The sequence below is a fragment of the Rattus rattus genome, chromosome 6 (assembly GCF_011064425.1).
Source record: "Rattus rattus isolate New Zealand chromosome 6, Rrattus_CSIRO_v1, whole genome shotgun sequence".
NCBI classification, from domain to species: Eukaryota; Metazoa; Chordata; class Mammalia; order Rodentia; family Muridae; genus Rattus; species Rattus rattus.
The window spans coordinates 153889789-153910198 of NC_046159.1; the positions used below are offsets into that span (position 1 = coordinate 153889789).

The 20410-nt window shown below is 47.1% G+C and overlaps 1 protein-coding gene across 1 annotated transcript in view; it reads left to right on the forward strand.

The window, feature by feature from the left end:
- Positions 1-1625: 1625 nt before the first annotated feature.
- Nub1 (negative regulator of ubiquitin like proteins 1) overlaps positions 1626-20410 on the forward strand; it is a 30075-nt gene continuing 11290 nt past the window's right edge. The window contains 8 exon segments of the mRNA XM_032907146.1: positions 1626-1804; positions 4926-5043; positions 11518-11685; positions 12355-12413; positions 13186-13256; positions 16161-16343; positions 16503-16594; positions 18031-18137. Of these exon segments, the coding sequence (XP_032763037.1) occupies positions 1734-1804; positions 4926-5043; positions 11518-11685; positions 12355-12413; positions 13186-13256; positions 16161-16343; positions 16503-16594; positions 18031-18137 (869 nt within the window). The 5' untranslated portion in view covers positions 1626-1733.

The window sequence follows — 20410 nt, forward strand, 5'->3', positions numbered from 1 at the left end:
TCTGGAAGTGCAGTCAGTGCTCTTAACCACTGAGCCATCTCTCCAGCCCATGCTGATCTCTTCTTACTCACACCTAATTTCTTAACTCCAGCTAACCAGCATCAATTGTCCCAGTAGTCCCTTCTGCTCTTGACTCTAAAACCAGAGCCATGTGGCCAAGCTGCCGAGCTCTGCTGCTTGCAGGAGTTAGAACATGGCCTCCTTGATCTATTACATTATCATCAGCTTTCTGTTTTCCAACTCCTTCACTGCCTAAGCTTGACTTGTCCTGGAACTTGCTCTGTCGACTGTCTTTGAGCTCATACCTGTTTCCTAAACACTGGGATTAAAGGTATGTACTGCCATTCCTGGATCTAAAACTTGCTTTGTTCTAGGCTAACCTTGAACTCAGGAAATCTGCTTGCCTCATTCTTCAGGAATTAAAGGCAGCTAGGGTAAGGGTCTTATAACCCACATCCACAGTGACACACCTACTCCGACAAAGTCACACCTTCTAATAGTGCCACTCCCTGGGCTGAGCGTATATAAACCATCACACATTCACTTTCTTTTGTTTGGTTCTGATAGCTGTGTCAGTTGGGAGGCATAACAAACAACTTGCAAATCTGAACCTTATAGTAACTTCTTAAGCTCCTGATTCACAGAGGCCATTTTTGGACTGACTTGGTGGGCCTGTGCAGGGCTCTCCCGTATGTGCGTGGGAAGCAGGTGTTGAATGACCAATGTAGCTTCACTGGCAGGCTAGCAGTTGGCAAGCTCCCTGTTGGGGTTCCCGGTTGCTTATGCCTCTGCAGGCTGGATCAGGCCTCCTCACAGTCTGCAGCAAGATGAATCTCAACACCAGAGCGTTGTTTCCTTTCTCACAGTATTAAAAACATACCTCATTTTTTATGCCTGTTTGGATTGTTTCCTTTCCTAGATATAAGGACACATGCCTGTTCCTAGATACTGGTATTTTTCACAGCACTGAGCAAAGCTGACATCCATATCTACTGTACCCATGGTGGTAATGAGTAGCAGAAGCTGCTGGAGGCATGGGTAGCCTACCTAACTTCAACAGGAGAGGGGATCCTGGTGGGATTGTGTAGGGTGGTGTGCGGATCCTTCAGTTTAGGGGGACCCCCTGGGCCTAGTAGAGGGAAGACGAGAAAATGTTCAGGAAAACAGGTCTTGCTCTGTCAAGGCTTTTGTGGAATAAAGCCAGATTCATTTTCCTCTGACCTCAGAAAAACTGGGTCTGGGAGTGGACCAGATTCCTGGAGCACTATTAGATTTGCAGTGCCTCACCAGGCCTCCTCTGCCCCACAGCAGTCCTCCCACCTCCCAAGACTAGTTTTAGCCCCGCCTTTCCAACCTACAGCCCGCCCTGCCTCCATCTTCTTTTGCGCCCCTTCCCAGATCAGCTCCACCAGCAAACTACCAGCTCTGCCCACAGATTGCCTGACCCTCATCTTGGCCCTCGCCCCACTCACTTTGCCCCTCACCTCCCTCCTCAACATCAGCCCCGCCCTGCCCACACTCTCCCTAGCTCCATTACGCGATCGCCCCGCCCCACACAGTCCCGCCCACTAAGTACTAGCCCCGCCCCCAAGTCGCGTTTTCCGGGCTTCCTTCCTTTCCCACCGCCTTCAGCTCGCCCCTCGGCCCCACCCCTCCGTGTAGCCCCCGCCCACGACCCGCCTTCCGGACGGCGCGAGGGGGCGGAGCCGGGGGCGGGGCCGGCCTCACCCGGAATGAAAACAAACGGCGGCCTCTGCCGCATCCGGGCATTTGGCTGGTCTCGGCTGGCTCGGTGGTGGCGCAGGTGAGACTGCTGCGGCGGGCACCCACCCGGGCTTGGGCCTCGGCCTGGCAGCGCGGCTGAGGCGGCCGTCGGCTGGGTGGGCAGGAGTGGTCCGGCGAACCCGGCGGGGCAGGCTGGGGCGGAAGCGGGAGAAGGTTAGGGTAGAGCTGAAGGAAAGGGAAGGATACGGGCCGTCAGCCTGAGCTGGGATGAGCCGACTGCCTGGGCTGACGTGCAGACAGTGGATGGCGTTGGATGAGAACGCGAGCTTTCTGGACCCACACTGTCTCTGCCTCCTTCCCTTGCCCTTACTTTTAAATAGGAGGCCCTAATTGCGTGTCATTTCCCCGAGAGGAAACGTGTTGAATGTGCGTAAGGCTGTAGGCAGTCTCGATTGATTGACAAGTGAAAGTGATATTTTTCAGCATTGATTCCTAACGTTTCACTTTCGGTTCAGAGCTCTGATATTCATGACTTAAGTATTTTCCGCTGTATGATGCGGAACGCCCAGCGACAGACAAAAACGCAGTTCTCAGGGTTGGGGATTTGCTAGTGGTAGAGCGCTTGCCTAGGAAGAACAAGGTCGGGTCCCCAGCCCCAAAAAAAAGAACAAAAAAAAAAAAAAAAAAGAAAAGCAGTTCTCCAGTTAAAATTGAAAACTGGGCTGTTAGATTTTCTTCCTTTTGACCTAACGTGTCATTCTGTTGCCTGTAGTTGGAGTTTCATACGTTTGAATACAGTGGTTTAATTTTTTTTTTTTTGAGATAGTGTCTCACTGTATAGCTCTGTCTGTCTTGGAATTCGCTAAAGTCGAGCATAACTATGGTCGGCTTCGGTGGTCTAATTTCGTTAAACATTAAATCTTAGGTTAATCTGGGCGTGGCACACCCGCGTCCAAGCGCTTGGGAGGCAGAGACTGGAGATCTCTGTGAGTTCAAGTTAAGCCTGGTTTACATAGTGAGTTCCAGGACAGCCAGAGCTCAGTACTGAGACTCTGTCATGGTTTTTTTTTTTTTTTTTAAAAAGGAAAAAATCTTTTGTGATGCAGACCTGGCAACAGTGTGGGCACAGATGAAGGGTTGTAATATCCTTTTTTCAGACAAAGGACTGGATACAGTTGAAAGGCTGTTTTCAACCTTCTGAATAGCTGGGTACTAGTAAATTATCCCTGCCACCCTCCTTAGGAGATTGCAGTGATCTTTTTCTCAGATTTCTATAAATTTGAATCCTGTGTTTGGTGGTTTAAGAGATTTGTATTTGCAAAGCTCCTAAGTGCCTGTGGTGAGCTTATAAGTGAAAGCACACAGCATATTCTCTCTCTTTCTGCTTCCCCTCATCTCTCTCTCTTTCCCCCTCCTCCCTCTGTCTCTCTCTCCCTCCCCCATCCCTCTCTTCCTGTCCCTCTCCCTCTCTCCCTCTCTGACATAAATACACACAATGTTCACTCCATGTGCCATCCTGATGACCTGTTTCTCACTCTCAGATAGATCTGGGCATCCTTTTAAAAGTGTGGTTATGGAATAATGCTTAAGTCACCACACTTGTATTGAAGATGAGGTGGATTGCATTTAGAAGGACGATATTTAAGTTATATCAATCCACGTATTGTTCCACTCTCTGGAATTCATGTTCACCAGTGAGGAGTGAGTAGCTTCCTACTGTGTTTAATCTGGCAAACCTTGAAACACTTTACTGCTTCTTCCAGCTGCACAGGCTCTCAGCAGCCCCACCTACCCTGTGGAATAGCTGTGCTCATGTGCAATGCCGTCAGTATGCTGTCAGTGCTCATGTGCAATGCTTTCAGTAGCCCCACCTACCCTGTGGAATAGCTGTTCTCATGTGCAATGCCGTCAGTATGCTGTCAGTGCTCATGTGCAATGCTTTCAGTAGCCCCACCTACCCTGTGGAATAGCTGTGCTCATGTGCAATGCCGTCACACCTCCTATGTAAAAAATGGAAACTTGTATGCTGAGGACGTGCAGCATGGAATTGTGAGACAAACTAGAGTCCGTATTGTAGATGGTTGTCCCATGCCAGTTCTGGTCCGGGCTCATTTTGTGGTTTTACAAACCTGGGGCCTGGGATTTCCCAGCAGTAAAGGGACTTCTCAGAAGTACCAGTGAAAACAAAACCAAGGAACAAATCTTGAAGACAAGCAATTCTCAAACTAAACAAATAAAGAAACAAAAAGTGAAATGGTGCAGTGCTGTACGTTCTTTTATTGATTGATTGATTCCTCGAGGCTGGCCTGGAACTCAGAGATCTACCTGTTTGTGCCCTCCAAATGCTGGGAATAAAGGTGTGCATCACCATACCTAGCTAACTTTACTTTCAGAGTTCAGCTATATAAACATTTAGTACTGATGCTTCATAGTTCAGACTAGCTTTTCTCTATGCTTAGTCTTAGGTTTTGAATTAAAGTGGCCAAGTGTGAGAGAATTTACAAAGTATAGATTGGGTTACTAAAGGGTTTTCCTTGTCTTTTTTTTTTTTTAATTACCTTTTTTTTTTTAAGTGGGTATGGGTATTTTGCCTGTATGTATGTATACCAGAAGAGGACTTTGGATTCCCCTGGAACTGATATTACAGATGATTGTGAACTTCCATGGGGATATTTGGAACCAAACTGACTTCTGGAAGTATGACAGCTCTAACCCCTGAGTTGTCTGGCCAGCCCCTTTGCTTGTCTTTATGATAATAACAGGGTAAGAAAAGGAGAGATAGGGCTGGGCTGCTACTGAGCAGAGCAGAGGCCTAGAATTATAATGCAGAATGCCCTGGTTTGCTCCCTTCTTCCATAAGAAACATGAGAGTATGTTACTCCTTGCTACATCTTAGCAAGTTGGAAGTAGACATTGTACAATGGGCTGGTTATAGATTTAATCCCAGTATTCAGAAGGCAAAGGAAGGCAGATCTTTGTTCCAGGTCAGCTTGGTCTACAGAAACAGAACAAGTTCCAAGACAGCCAGGGCTACACGGAGAAACCCTGTCTTAAAAAACACAAACAAAACACAACAATAAAAATCTATTGCCTTGCGTGTAATTGGATCCAGTAGCTGAGGTTCCTCAGTGGATTAAGTAATGTGTGAAGCATTTTAAAATGTGATACGGGTTTTATTGATTTACAGTTTTACTTTCAAGGATGGCGCAGAAGAAATATCTTCAAGCAAAACTGACCCAGTTTCTAAGGGAAGACAGAATTCAACTTTGGAAACCTCCATATACTGAAGAAAATAAAGAAGTTGGTTTGGCCTTAAAGGTATTTTTTTAAGATTTATTTATGTCTATTATATATAAGTACACTGTAGCTATCTTCAGACACATCAGAAGAGGGCATCAGATCCCATTACAGATGGTTGTGAGCCACCATGTGGTTGTGGGGATTTGAACCCAGGACCTCTGGAGGAGCAGTCAATGCTCTTAACCACTGAGCCATCTCTCCAGTTCAGTATTTTTTTTTTTCAGAAAATATAGTTTTATTATTAGATAAGTAAAAAGTAACATTCTACAATCTCACCTTGGCTTCTATTTATTCTCTGAGTTTGTTTCTCTTTTTTTTTTTTTTTTTTTTTTCTTTTTTTTTTTTTTTTTTCAGAGCTGGGGACCAAACCCAGGGCCTTGCGTTTGCTAGGCAAGCGCTCTTCCCCTGAGCTAAATCCCCAACCCCCTTTTTTTTTTTTTTTTTTTTTTTTTGGGGTGGGGCCCGAACCCAGGGCCTTTCCGTTTCCTTAGGCAAGCGCCTCCCCCTGAGCCAAACCCCCACCCCCCTTTTTTTTTTTTTTTTTTATTGGATTTTTAATTTACATTTCAAATGTTAACCCATTTTGTGATTTCCCATCCATAAACCTTCTATCCCTTTCCCCCTCCCCTGCTTCTATGAGGGTGTACCCCCACCCACCCACCTTTTCCCTCCTATCCTGACATTCCCCTACAATGGGGCATCAAGCCTTAACAGGACCAAGGGCTTCTCCTCCCATTGATGCCCAACAAGGCCATCCTCTGCTACATATGCAGCTGGAGCCATGAGTCTGTCCATGCGTACCCTTTGGATGATGGTTTAATCCCTGGGGAGCTCTGGTTGGTTGGTATTATTGTTCTTATGGGGTTGCAATCAGCTCCTTCAATCCTCTCTCTGACTCCTTCATTGGTGACCTTGTTCTTATCTCAGTTCAGTGGTTGTCTGTGAGCATCTCCCTCTGTATTTGTCATGCTCTGGCAGAGCCTCTCAGGAGACAGCTAGATCAGGCTCCTGTCAGCTTGTACTTCTTGGCATCAGCAATACTGTCTGGGTTTGGTGGCTGTATATGGGCTGGATCCCCAGGTGGGGCAGTCTCTGGATGGCCTTTCCTTTAGTCTCTGCTCCAAACTTTGTCTCCATATCTCCTCCTGTGAATATTTTTGCTCCCCCTTCTAAGAGGGACTGAAGTATCTGCACATTGGTTGTCCTTTTTAAGCTTCACGTGGTCTGTGAATTTTATCTTGGATAATTCAAGCTTTTGGGCTGATAGCCACTTATCAGTGAGTGCATACTATGTGTGGTTTTTTGTGTTTGGGTTACCTCACTCAGGATGATATTTTCTAGTTCCATCCATTTGCCTATGAATTTCATGACGTCATTGTTTTCTGTATCCATTCCTCTGTTGAGGGACATCTGGGGTCTTTCCAGCTTCTGGCTATTATGAATAAGGCTGCTATGAACATAGTGGAGCATGTATCCTTGCTATGTGTTGGAGCATCTTTTGGGTGTATGCCCAGGAGTGATATAGCTGGGTCCTCAGATAGTGCAATGTCCAATATTCTGAGGAAACTTCAGATTGATTTCCAGAGTGGTGGTACCAGCTTGCAATCCCACCTGTATTTTTTTTAAACATGTAAATCTTTTGCAGTGTGAAAACCTACTTATTAAATACTATTCTGAAGTCACCAGAAATTACTAGGCACAGCTGTGGAAATTTTGGGAAGCACCAAAACCATTAGTAATGAACAAATTCCTACTTAATTTTTTTCAGCACCAGAGGTAGCGCCCTGGGTTTCACACAGGGGTATGCAAACTCTTTGCTACAAAGCCACTCCCCACAAGCTGCCACTTCATTTTTATGTTACCTGACTTCCCAGGCATTGTACTAGTCATATTAACTATAATACAGTAGCTGGGGAGAATTAAGTTATAAAGAGAAAAAAGGTTATTTTGGTTTATGGTTCTGGAAGTTCCTCAAGCTTGAGTGGTCCTGAAGCCTTGGGACTTTGTCTAGGGTGGCACACTGTGACAAGCCTCAGGGCAGAGATGAGGACTGTGCACCAAGACACACAATCCTGTACGGCATGTCCTGTTTCATGAGAGCAAATGTGGCTGCAAAACCAGCCTTGCTTCAGTTAGCATGTGCTCCTCTGCCTTTTCTGAGATGGTTTACTGTGAAGTGTGTGGAGGGAGGCAGCAGCAACTTCAGAGCCCTGTGGACCAGGTAACCAGGTGTGAACCAGGCTCCTGCCTCAGGCCCAGGGGTGAAGGCAGCCTCTCATTTCCTAAACCAGGAAACTGAAAGGGAGGATGTGTCCAGCTGTCCGATAACCGGGGAAGGCCCTACCCTCTAGGATCTTCCACCACACACCAGTAGTAGCATCTACGCATTGAGCCTTTACCACAGCCTTTGGAAGACATTGAACCGTGACACGAATGTGCTGTTTTTAAAGCCGTTTGATCTTGCTTGCTGTGGTATCTTGGCTTGAGAACTAGTGAGACATTATAATGAGACTGGCAGAGCTAACACTCTTGAGAATGGTTAGGGCTTCAGGAGCATCTAACATCCTAACAGCTTTGGAGGAAGGGTGGCTGCCAGAAGGGAGAAGCCTTGATTAGAAGCTGCATGTTTTCCATGTCACCCTCCAGGGGCCAATCATGTCTCATAGACATCAGTGGCCCAGGATCTAATCAGCCATTCCTGATAGCGTGCCTCCATTCAAGATATGTAAATGACGGCTCCGGAGACCTACATTAAACACCCAGGAGCTGTGAGGGTGGCATACCGTCTAGAGCAGGGACTCTGTTCACTTGCAGCTTTGTGGGAAGTTAGAATCCCAGACCTTGTTCTGATTTCTGAGTCACTGTAGTAAATTGTCGAACATGGGACCCCGTACTTTGTAGTAGCCAGTCAGTGAGTGTGGCCTGGAGACCGGTGCATGGCACGTGGTACCTGACATGGGGTCTTAGGGTTTAAGTCTCCGCCTGTGCCCAGGCAGAACACACCAAGCCAACATGGTTCCACATGGAGAGGTTTAATGAGAGAAGAAGAGTAGAAGAGAGGAAAGGAGGCCGGCCATGGGCACATGGAGGGAAGGGGTAGCAGGGATAGAGAGAAGGGACAGGGAAGGGGGCAAGAGCAGTGAAGAACAAAGAGCAAGAGGGAGAAGAAGGGGCAAGAAGCCCCTTATATCGTCAGGCACAGCTGGCTGTTGCCAGGCAACTGTGGGGCGGAGCCTATCTGGCTGTTCCCAAGTAGCTGTGGGGGTGAGCTTAGAATACCAACGTGGGGTGTTCTGTAGGACTGCCCCAAGACACCAGTGAACTGTTAGTTCCCAAGTTAATGTTAGAATTACTTGCTATCAGGAGAAAAAAATAACCTTTTCTAGGTAACTAGAGTTCAGTTGGTTATTAGGTTGGTTTGGTGTGTGTTCTGTTTTAGCTTTTTGAAACAGGTCTCACGCGGCCTGGATTTGGCCTCAAACTCCATAGGACCTTGATCCATGGGATCCATAGGATCCATAGGATCTTCCTTCTCTGCCTCCTCAGTGCTTAGATCGCAGGTGTGCTCCACCATGCTCTAGAGACATTAGAAGTTTAGAAAGTAATGTTTTTGTACATTTATTTACTTGGGGTGGGGTGGGGGATGGGGTGCACATGGGGAATCAGGGCAACTTGCAGGAGTTGGTTCTCTCCTTCTATGTGGGCTCTGGAAATAGAAAAGTAGTCAGCCGTGTTTTGACAGGGACCTTATCTGTTGAGCCATCCTACTGGCCCTGAAATTGATTGTTAAGGTGTTTTATTTTCAAAAATTTCATGTTTTGTAGTGATAAAAATAATGTCTTCCTGGATTAAAAATAAAACCGAGCCTAGTCATACGCACCAGAAATTCTAACACTCTGGAGGCTGAGGCAGGAGGGTCACCAGTTCAAGGACAGTCAATTGTATACTTAGTCGCCTTCACCACTGGGGCCATCCAAGAGTCGGGGTGATGCGCCTGAGGCAAGAGTTTGGGTCACACCTGTTAGGCTGAGGTTGCTGCCGCCTCCACACTACTTCAGTGTAAGTTGTCTGTAAGCAGGTGAGGGCCGGTGAAGATAAGACTAGAGCCTGTGATTGGGCAGTGGAAAAGAGTGGACTGAGAGTTTTAGAGACAGTACAGAGAGACAGAGAGAGGAGACAAGACCTATACTAGAAGAGGAAGACGAACTGGATCCTCACGGCTTGAAATAGCCATAGGCGGCTATGGATATCATAGAAGAACAATAGAATAATGTAGGGCAATTTGTCCAGTCTAGGTGTGCAGCTTTTATCAATATCGATTGAGTTTTGAATTTTTTTGTGTGGGTGTTTTGTGAGTTGAGAATTTACCGTTATAAATCTGATTAATAAATTACAAGCCTCTGGAGGTTCCTTTATACAGGGTTCAGGGTTTCCAGAAAGTCTTGACAGACTAGCCACAGGGGACAGATGCTCGGGAATGTGAACACTTCAGTGGTTTGGCTAGGGAACTGGGCAGACCACCGCTTGGGGATAGCTGTGGGGGCAGGGAGACCTCCACAGCTGGAGAGTAGCTGTTGATAACATATAGATTTTTTTTTTTAATAATTACATGCTACACTTCAGAGTAAACTATTACAGAAAAGTCAGAGGAGCACAGCTAATGAGACCAAGATGGCTCTGCAGCCATTCACTCTCATGAAACAGTATTTATGTGCTGTGCTGATGCCGTGTCCTGTGCTTACAGGACTGGCATCACAGTAGACTTGTTCACACCAGCATCTCCCACACATGCTACATGGACATTAAAATGGCCTCTTCTGCTCTGAAAGAGATGACTCAGCAGTTCAAAGCTTGCTGAGGACCACAGTTCAGCTCCCAGTACCCACATTGGTGGCTCACAACTGCTTGTAACTCCAGCTCCAGGGGATTTGTTGCCTTCTAGAAGGTCTCCATAGGAACCTGCACACACATGTACACGTGCACTTCTACTGATACAAATAAATTGAAAATAAGCCCTTTTTAAAGTGGCACTTGAGCTTATGTTTGGTCTGTCATTGGTCACAGCATAAAGAAGACAATTTTATAAACCATGGTGGGCATGCCTGGAATTGTAGTACCCAGGAAGTTAATGCAGGAGGATCAGAAATTCAGGGTCATCATTGGCTATATGGCGAATTTAAGACCAGCCTAGATGAGATTCTATCTCTATCTCAGAGTATATTTTTAAAAATATAGTAAACATCAGTGATATGGTATTCTTCCAGTCTTCTCCTGATGCCTATTTAAAATGTATTATGGTGAGGATGCCATCACTGAAAGAAAAAATAAAGAAGCTGAGAGTTGACTCAGTAGTTAAGAGCACTTGTTCTTACAAGGACCCAGGTTCAATTCTCAGTACCCACACACCACCTCCTTGGGCATTGGGCACACGTGTGCACAGACGTGCGTGCAAAAAAAAAAAAACAAAAACAAAAACAAAAAACACTCATACACAAAATAATAAAATAATCCTAAAAAAAAAAATTAAAAACAAACAACAGCCAGGTAGTGATGGCTCATACCTTTAATCCTAGTACTTGGAAGGCAGAGGCAGGTAGATCTCTTGAGTTCAAGGCCAGCCTGGCCTACTGAGTGAATTCTAGGACAGCCAGAGCTATGTAGTGAAACTGTATCTCAAAAAAACAAAACAACCCCCCCCAAAAAAAACTTCCCATCCAATGACAATGAACAGTTCACTATTTTAAGAAGTTTTTTTACAGTTATTTATGTATGAGTGCATGTGTTTATGTGCCTGTGTATATGCAACATAAGCATGATTGGTGCCCTTGGAAGTCAGAGGAAGAACATTTGAACCCCCAGAATGAGAGTTATGGGTGGTGGTAAACTACCATGTGGGTTCTGGGAACCAAACCCAGGTCCTCTAAGAATGAAAGATCCTCTCAGCCACTGAGCCATCTCTCCAGCCTCTACAACTTTGAAAAAAAAGTAGCCGTGTGTGTGCGTGCGAGTATGAGACACTTATGGAGGTTAGAATTCAATTATAGGACTTGGTTCTCTCCCACCACCTTGTAGGGCCCAGAGATTGACCTCAAGGCATCAGCCTTGGTTGGCCATGAGTCATCGTCTTCACAGCCGTAGTTGACTGCCTCCTAAACTAATTTCTTAGTCTATGAAGGTCACAGGAGTCTCAGCCCCCCTCCATCTTTCTGGAATAGTCCCAGTTACTCTACTCTGACCAGCAAGCTATTTTTACTATTTATAAGTGTTTTCATTTCTCCCTGAATATCCTTGAGAGCCCAGTTGAGTTTCAGTACAGTGGGGGTATCTGCTGGTAAGAATTATGTTTCTTTGGGAAATATACGTATATAATATCTATATATAATAAATATTGTATATAGTGTTTATTATACACACATACACACATATATTTTTTGTTTTTTGTTTTTTTGCACTGGCCCTCCACTGAGCTCCGTTTCTGGTTTCTGCTCATAGGACCTTGCTAAGAGGTACTCCGAGCGGCTAGAGTGCTGTGAAAATGAAGTGGAAAACATAATAGAGGAAATCCGATGCAAAGCGATTGAGCGCGGCACTGGGAATGAACACTACCGCACAACTGGGATTGCTACGATTGAGGTGTTCCTGCCTCCAAGGCTCCGGAAAGTGAGTAGCTTTAAGACCGCCATGCTGTGCTCACCTGAGTAGCAGTTGTGTGGTTGGTTTGCTTGGTTTGGCTTTTTGAGTCAGGATCTTTTTGTGTGTGGTTCTGTCTGTCCTGGAATTCCATACGTAGACCAGGTTGCTGCCTCTGCCTCCAAAGTGCTGGGATTAAAGGCTCTTGCTACCATGTCCAGGAAGCTGCTGTTTTGTAAATCTACAAGCAGAATGCCAAGGAGTTCCATGTGTTGAATGGTTTTATTTCTGCAGGGGGGTAGGGGGAGGGTGGCACAAGCCTTCAATTCCAGCACTTGGGAGGCTGAAGCAGGCGGCTCTCTGAGTTGGAGGGAATGGGTGTTGGGAAGAAAGTTCAGGCCCGCTCTAGGAGGAGTGTAACTCTTATCCACTGAGCCACCTCTCCATTCCAGTATAGTGATGACAGGCATGTGACAGATCCCACTGAGCAGCTCTACCTGTTGCACCCCTAGGACAGTCAGGTCACCCTGTTGGTCTAGACTGGACTGTGTTTAGCTGCTTCTCCTTACAGGCAGTGTTTTGGTGCTTAAGTAGAGCCCTGTGTTTTCATCCTGACAGCACCTTACAACCTCACATGCAGGGCAGCAGGTCCAAGGAGTGTCTCACTCATGTCCGTTTTGTTTTCTCTTTTTGAAACAGGATAAGAAAAGCTTGTTGGAGACCCGCTTGCATGTCACTGGTAGAGACCTGAGGAGTAAGTGAGTATCTGAGCAGTGCGTCCCTACAGGTCTACCCCTTTACCCTGCTTCTAATGCCTCAAGCCGTCCTGTGAGCTAGGCAGCTGGCCTGTCCCCTTATAGCAGAGAAAATGAAGCCTGGAGGGCGGGCTGACAGGCTGCTGGGCTCACACTGCTCCACAGGCAACATGGGAGCTTCCTAGAGCTAGTGCAGCTTTCAGAGGATTGCAGCGTGGTGCCCCACAGGAAGTGCCCAACTGTACTGGAGTGGCTGACGGGTGGAAGGAAGCAGGAGCCAGCCTTGCACCTAGAGAACACATGGTTTATAATTCCATTCCTTTGGTGCTGGTCACTTGCCGTGACCTTCAGCAAAGGCCAGCCATCCCAAGGGTCCCTTAGCTTATTTGTCTCACTTCTTCATCTTCCATCAGGGTTAAGGAGAACCAGGAAGTGCCACTCATTCAGTGCCCAGAAGTAGACAGTGGTTTAGGGTAACCCCAGTTTCAGGGTCTTCAGAGGATGCTGGCAAGTATGGCAGGCATGTTTTTGACTCTTGCTCAAGTGGACAGCCCTGTAGTCCTCAACTCAGAAACAAGTTTAAAAGGACTTGTCTCAGTGGCCTCCAGCAGCCACCCACTATATAGCTTTAGTGTAAAGTGGTGCTTACTGGTTGGTGGGTGGGGGGCCTGGGTGTCTGTGGGTAGAAAGTACAAAGCGGGGAAGTGGACCTCATAAGTCTCTGTTGTAGGTAACAAGCTGGCTCTCTGGAGCTCACTCTGCATTTATTTTATAGAATAGCTGAAACCTTTGGATTTCAAGAAAATTACATCAAGATCGTAATAAATAAGAAACAGCTTCAACTAGGTATGTCAAAGCAATGCATCTGATGCAGATGTAGTGACTTTGCTATTTCTGTGTTTGTCGGTTGATTGGTTGGTTTTGCTTTTCCTCTATGGAAACCTTCCTGGCCTTAATGGATTTATTCTCCAGAGTTGATTACGTTAGAAGTTTACCATAATAAAAATGTTAGGCAGAAAAGAGCATTCTGGGCTGGAGAGATGGCTCAGCATCTTGACTGCTCTTCCAGAGGTCCTGAGTTCAAATCCCAGCAACCACATGGTGGCTCACAACCATCTGTAATGGGATCCAGTGCCCTCTTCTGGTGTCTGAAGACAGCTACAGTGTCCTCAAGTACATTAAATAAATAAATCTTTTTAAAAAAAGAAAAGAGCATTCCAGTGAACAGTCACTGGCTTGCTCTGGCTAGTAGGAAAGGGGACATTCATTGCAGTCTCACAGATTGTTCCAGAATGGACGTTTGTGCTGAGGAGAAGATCAGAGTTACTCATAATATATAGTTTTCCCCGTGAAAAGAGAGACAGATGAACAAGGCCAGGTCGAAGCACTCTGCTAACACCCAAGGGAACTGAGTGGGGTCTGTGTCTGACAGGAGGGCAGACAGGAGCCATGTGAGTCTTCCAGCAGTGACTCTCACCCAGGGGGAACTTCCTTGTCCAGAGGACAGTTGACTTTGTGAGGAGACAGTTTTGGTGATAGTTGTGTTGTGGGGGAGGGGAGGGCTACACTTGTGTCGTTTCCTAAGTCCGGGTCAGAGTTACTGCTAGTATAAGACAGTCCCCAGAAAGGCCTGCCGCACAAGCTTCTGCCCAAGGTCATGCACGCTGCTGAGAAGCTGTGCACATGAGCCTTGTTCAGTATAGAGTTTGTCACCAGAGAAGTGGGAGGCACCGATGCTGTGTGGTGGCACAGGGGCACGTGTGGCTCACAGACCCTTCCTGGGGGCAGTCTGCAGGACGCATGAGTGGTACTGGACGGGTATTAGCTCTTGAGCAGCCCTGGTGGTCCCTCAGGACTCTAAGGTTCGAGTTTCTAAACACAGCCTTGCTGGTCTCAGCTCTGGCTGCTTCCATGTGTACTCATGTCACAGCGGCCTTCACTGGTATCCCATCCCTGTGTTCTGCTCTTCACTGGACAGAAATTCTTAATTTTGATGCTGCTAAAACCATTGCCTTATATTTTGTGTTGTCAAAAAGCTCTGCCCAAGCCCAGGACCACAAGGGTGTTCTCCACTTGTCCACCAGCACCTCCCTTTGTCCCTGAAGGGTCAGCCTGGTGTTCCTCCAGTGTCAGCTGCTAACAGTGGTGGGTGCTGCTGTCTTAGGAGGTCTGTCCTTCCTGTACTTCTGTGCTTCCCATGCTTCTACAGTCTCCCCTCCTGTGGTTTGTTTCCTTTGTAATGTTAAAATGCAATGGGGGTGCTGGGTGGTGGCCCAGTGGGTGAAATTCTTGCTGCCTAGGTGTGGAAACCTGAGTTTGGGTCTCTAGCACTCCTGCATGTTAGGTATGGTGGCACACTCTGTGACCCCAGCTCCATGAGATAGAGATTGGTAGAGGACACAGTGGACTCCAGATTCGGTGAGAGACCCTGCTACAAAAGATAATGTGGAGGCACTGGAGGTGGCTCAGAAGTTACGAGCCGCCTAAGGAGGACCCAAGTTCTGTTCCTAGCAACTATATGGTGGCTTGCAGTCACCAGTAACCCAATGCCAGGGAATCCAACAGGCACACGTGTGGTGTGCATACAACATGCAGGGCAAAATAGTCATACATACCAAGTAAACGAAATAATCCTGAAAAAGGGGCCGGAGAGATGGCTCAGAGGATAAGAGCACCGACTGCCCTTCCAGACGTCCTGAGTTCAATTCCCAGCAACCACATGGTGGCTCACAACCATCTGTATTGGGATCTGATGCCCTCTTTCTGCCAGGCATTACATGCAGGCAGAAAGCTGTGTGATGTATGCATAATAAATAAATATTTAAAAAAATAAGCTTGAAAACCATTTAAAAGAATAATGTGGAGGAGCAGGTAAGAAAGACCCTTGATGTTGACCTGTGACCTCCAAACCCACCTACACAAAAACGTAGTCAGGGCAGTGGTGGCACACACCTCTAGTCCCAGCACTCTGGAGGCAGAGACAGGCAGATTCTCCGAGTTCACGGCCAGCCTGGCCTACAGATCTAGCCAGATGATGTCCCCTCTTGCCCCCTCCTTCTGGTGGATCTTGTAACATTCAAATACAAAAGTCAGGTTTCTGAAGGCGGGGGGACTGTAGAAGCCTGGGAAGCGCAGGAGTGCAGGAAGGACAGACCTAAGACAGCAGCAGCTGACACTGGAGGAACACCAGCTGACCCTTGGGGACAAAGGAGGTGGGAGGTGCTGGTGTCTGGGCTGGCCTCCCTTCTTTTGTTTGTGGGCATTTATTATCAGAGGAAACTGAGTCCTCTGCTTTTCACCATGGCCAGAGCTGGCCCTGATGTCCTCACTGCACTGCGGCTTCTTGAGTTAGTTTTTTTCTCAACTGGAGGATAGGAGAGTTTGCGTATTGATAGATTACACTTTCTCATTTTCCTCTTATCCTGCCTGGATATCATTTCTATCAGTATGGTCTTAGGGTGAAGGAAAGAGCGAATGTGGCCTGCTGGTCTCAAAGTGCAAATGAATGTAGGGCTTTGACTCCTGTCTTCCAGGCTGGTGGAGGGGTTCAGTGGGCACTGAACTGCCAAGCCTGGCGATTTGAGTTTGGTCCTGGGATGAAGCAAAAAAGTGCTTCATGCATGTTGTTCGCACACACACAAGCTCATTCCAAAATAAATAAATTATTTAATTAAAAAAGGACTCCATTTACCACAGGAAATGGACTGTTGGCCAGGAAGTTTGTGTGACAGGCAATTCTGCTGTTCCCAGGGAAAAGCCTTGAAGAGCAAGGAGTCACTCACAATGTGAAGGCCATGGTGTTGGAGCTGAAACAGTCTGAAGAGGATGTGAGGAGAAACCTGCAGCTGGAGGAGGAGGAACAGAACGAGGCTGAGCAGAAGGAGAAACGCATTCAGAGGACCAAAAGGGGACTGGAGATCCTGGCCGAGAGAGGTACCCCGTGTTGGCTTGTCACCTCCCTAGATGCATCCGGACAGCACACAGATGAGCATTGTGCCTGCTGTGGAGTCAGTCCTCTCCACAGTCTGGCACCTCAGTGTAGTCACTGCTGCCCAGCCCTGAATTAACGGGGCTCCTGTGGCTTTCTTGCAGCTGAGATGGTGGTAGACCCGGAAACGACGCCTTACTTAGACATTGCGAACCAGACTGGCAGGTCAATCAGAATTCCCCCTTCAGAAAGAAAAGTAAGTCTGCTTTGGAAGGCTTGCCCTAGGTGGGCGGCTCACGGGGGGGTTGTGCCCGTTCCTAGGAGTCAAGAGCTTCTTAGGAGGAAGAGGTCTGACTTCAAGTTCATTTTAGGGTTTTTGTTCCATTTTGTATCTTTTTGGCATTTAAATGACAATTTGGGGCAAGCCTCGCTACTTGAATTATTCTGTTTAAAATGAAGAATTCGGGGACTGGAGAGAGAGCAGCAGGCAGAGGTTCTTGCTTTCAGCCTGCTGACCTGGTCTTCTCTTCAGAACCTACACTGTGGGAGCAGAGAGCAGCCCCCTCTTACATTCACATGCACTCTGTGACAGCTGTACTCATATACAGACACATGCACATACACAATAAATAGTTAAAGATTACACAGTGAGGTTGTAAGCTGTACATATGGTACAAGCCTATAATCCTTGCACCTGGGAGGCTGGGGACCGAGCCCTCATTTAGTGCACAGTTGAAGCCATTGCAACCTTTTAAAAATGGTTTAGGGGCTGGAGAGATGGCTCAACAGTTAACAGCACTGACCTCTTCCAGAGGACCTGAGTTCAATTCCCTGCAACCACATGGTGGCCCACAACCATCCAGTGCCCTTGTCTGGTGTGTGTGAAGACAGTGACAGTGTACTCACATATATAAAATAAATAAATCTTTTTAAAAATGGCTCTGGAGGGCCAGCAAGATGGCTGAGCAGCTCAAGTGCTTGCTATCGGAGCTGGGGACCGAACTCAGGGCCTTGTGCTTGCTAGGAGCAACTCAAGTTTTATCTCCAGAACTTAAATGGTAGAAAAAGAGTCCTGAAATTTGTCCTGGGACCTCTACACATGTGCTGTGGCACAAATGCACACACATGTCCACAGACACACAAATGTTGTAAAAAGTTGTCTAGGAAATGCTGGCATTGTCAAAGAACTTGGAAGTGTGTGGTGCTTGTGAAGGTGGAGGATGGGACTGATGTAGGAGTCTTGATACGTAAGGGACCCCAAATTAAAAGCAAAACCACAACCGAAACCATGCCTGATGAAGTTAGGTTCTTACTTGGACGGTCTCGCTGCTCAGGGCAGACTGGCCTCCACCCTGTCATCCTCCCTCCTCAGCATCCCAGCTAGGATCACAGCCCTCACGAGCTCCTGGTCGCTCATGGCCAGTCTTGGAAACTGAAGCCCATGGCTCAGCAGGCAGAAGAAGAGCTGAAGAAACCTGGGCAGACGCCACTCTCACAGCATGGCTTGAGAGGCTGCAGGGCCTCACCGAGCTAAAGCTCTCTTTGGAGCTTAGCTAATTTGGGTTTTAGATTGAGTTGTGTTTGGTTTTTGCCTTGCTTTTCAGTAAAGCTAATACACTTTTTAACTTGTTTTATTGATGTCGTACTAGCCTGTTTGAAAGTACTATTTTAAAATTTTACCTTCTTTCCTAGGCCCTAATGTTAGCCATGGGGTACCATGAGAAGGGCAGGGCTTTCCTGAAAAGAAAAGAGTATGGGATAGCCTTGCCATGCCTTCTGGACGCCGACAGATACTTCTGGTAGGTGCTTTTGCATTCAACAGACGATACTGGCGTAAGGGGAGGCCCCCCAGCACCCTCCTACCTGTAACTGCAGACCCCATAGTGGTTTCTGGGAGTGAGGAGTTAAGGCACACACCAGTATGTGGTGGTTTCCTCCTTTGTGTTTCTGACTAGCCCCCTTGCCTGTGCAGAGCACCCACTCATTTCCACCCTAGTGTGTAGGCTCGGCACCCACAGGGTGCTGCCACCAGAGCTGTTGTCACACTGCTCCTTACCTTATGAGTGTGTCAGTGCGGACAGTGCTGGCCCGAACCCCACCGCCCTGCGGTGACTGTGGCACTCTTCTGCAGTTGCTGCTGGATTACTAGGAGAAAAAGCCTTTGCCTTGTGTGTGTTTGGTGTTGCTGGGGTGCAGTGTTTGCAGGAAGCAGGAGAAATGCCTGGCTCCTTTTTCATATCACTTCCTAGTCTGCAGATTTAGTTGCTTCCTTAAAGTCGATCAGACTAAGGCTTGCTTTTCTTGTTCATCAGTGTTAACTGCTGAAGCTGAGTGAATTCTGCTATCCCAGTACAAGTTGTAGGCCATCCTGGGCTACTCTGCAAGACCTTTTCTTCTGGGCGTGGGTGGAGATACGCGCACACAAACACACACACACACACACACACACACACACACACACATTTTAACATGAGCTTTTACACATCTGATGTGCTTCATATTTCTGTGCATAGTTTCTCTACCTGGGGCTGGCCCCCATTTTCTTTTGCCCTGGTGCCGGTAATTTCTGAAATTTCCCGGGGTTCCTAGTTCCTGTCTGTGGAAATGGTAGAGAATGTAATCTGTGCATGTTGGATACTGAGACAGACTGGATTCTGGGAAATGGTCAGGAGTTAACAGCCTCATTGTGGATGTTGTTTGGTGAATTCCCATGACAATCTTCTGTGTCAAAGAGAACCAGAAAGAAATGTTTTCCACCTGCAAAGGTCAGAGCTGTTGGGTCTTAGATGTGCAAATCTCAAGCTAACTTATCCAGAGAAGAGATTTATCATCCCACATGCTTGGAGGGGATGGAAAGGCAAGGCCGGAAGGAGCAAGAAGGCAGTCTGGGCCTCAGGGTCCTGCCCTGGACTCTGTCCCTGCTACTTTGTTCTCTTCTGAGGCAAACATTGGAGTGTGAGTTGAGTTCTTAGAGGTGAGGACAAGGTTCCATGTCTTTGCATAGTCCTTAATAGAGAAGATTTCAAATCCGTGGAAGCAGCAGCTGCTGTGGTGAACTGCTGTAGTGAGGGTTCATAGTCTGGCTGTAGTGGGTGTCAAGTAATAGTTTTGATTCCTCTATGTAGGCTTTTTTCAACCTTTTTTCCCTGGACTAATCACTGAAATGATTTTCAGGTCTCAAAAGACCTCAGAGAAAATACCCGTGTCGTTATCATGTTACATGAAGTTAAGTAGCAGGTGTCAGTGCCTTTAAAGGATGCACAGTCATCTTTCCTTTATGGTCATGAGTGCACAAGGTGACTGGCGTAGAACAGGGTTAATTGGCTGAGAGTTTAGAGGCTTTAACTCATAACCAGTTGTTCCTCTTGCTACCCTGTCCCTCTGTTTCTACTGCTTTGTGGTGCGCATGCATGACTGAGGAACTGGGCTGAACACCTTGGTGGCCGCAATACTAAAGAAAGAAAGACTAGCCACCAGTCTTTGTTCCCTTCAAGGACACCCACAGTGACATAAAACCTCCTACCGTGTGCCACTTCCTGAAGATTTCACTCACTTCCAGTGTGACTGTGCTCGGCCCAAGCTGTCATGTGTTGCCCTTGGGGAACATTCCAGATACAGTGGTAGAGAATCTCTCTTGTGGGAATCTGTTGGTTCTGGCCAATCTGCACACGTATGATTTCTCTTCATGAAGGAAGTTAACTGTAGCAGGAGCCCCGGTGCTGACGGAAGAAACCTCAGCGTTCCATTTTCTTCCCTTATTTCCTAAGTAAACTGAAGTTCACGACTTTTTACTCATCTTACGTACAGTGGCTACTGTGCCAAGAATAGTTTCTCTTCCCTGTGTGTGTGTGTGTGTGTGTGTGTGTGTGTGTGTGCGCGCGCGCGCGCGCGCGCGCACGTCTGTCTGTCTGTCTGTCTGTCTGTCTGTCTGGAAATCAACCAGGTCTTGTGCTTTACTGTGCACCATACCCACAGCTCTCTTTGCCTAATGGAGCAACAGGACTGGGTTTGATGTGTCATGTGAAAAAGCCTGGCAAAATAAAGCAAGCAGCAGCTCCCAGCAGTTCAGGAA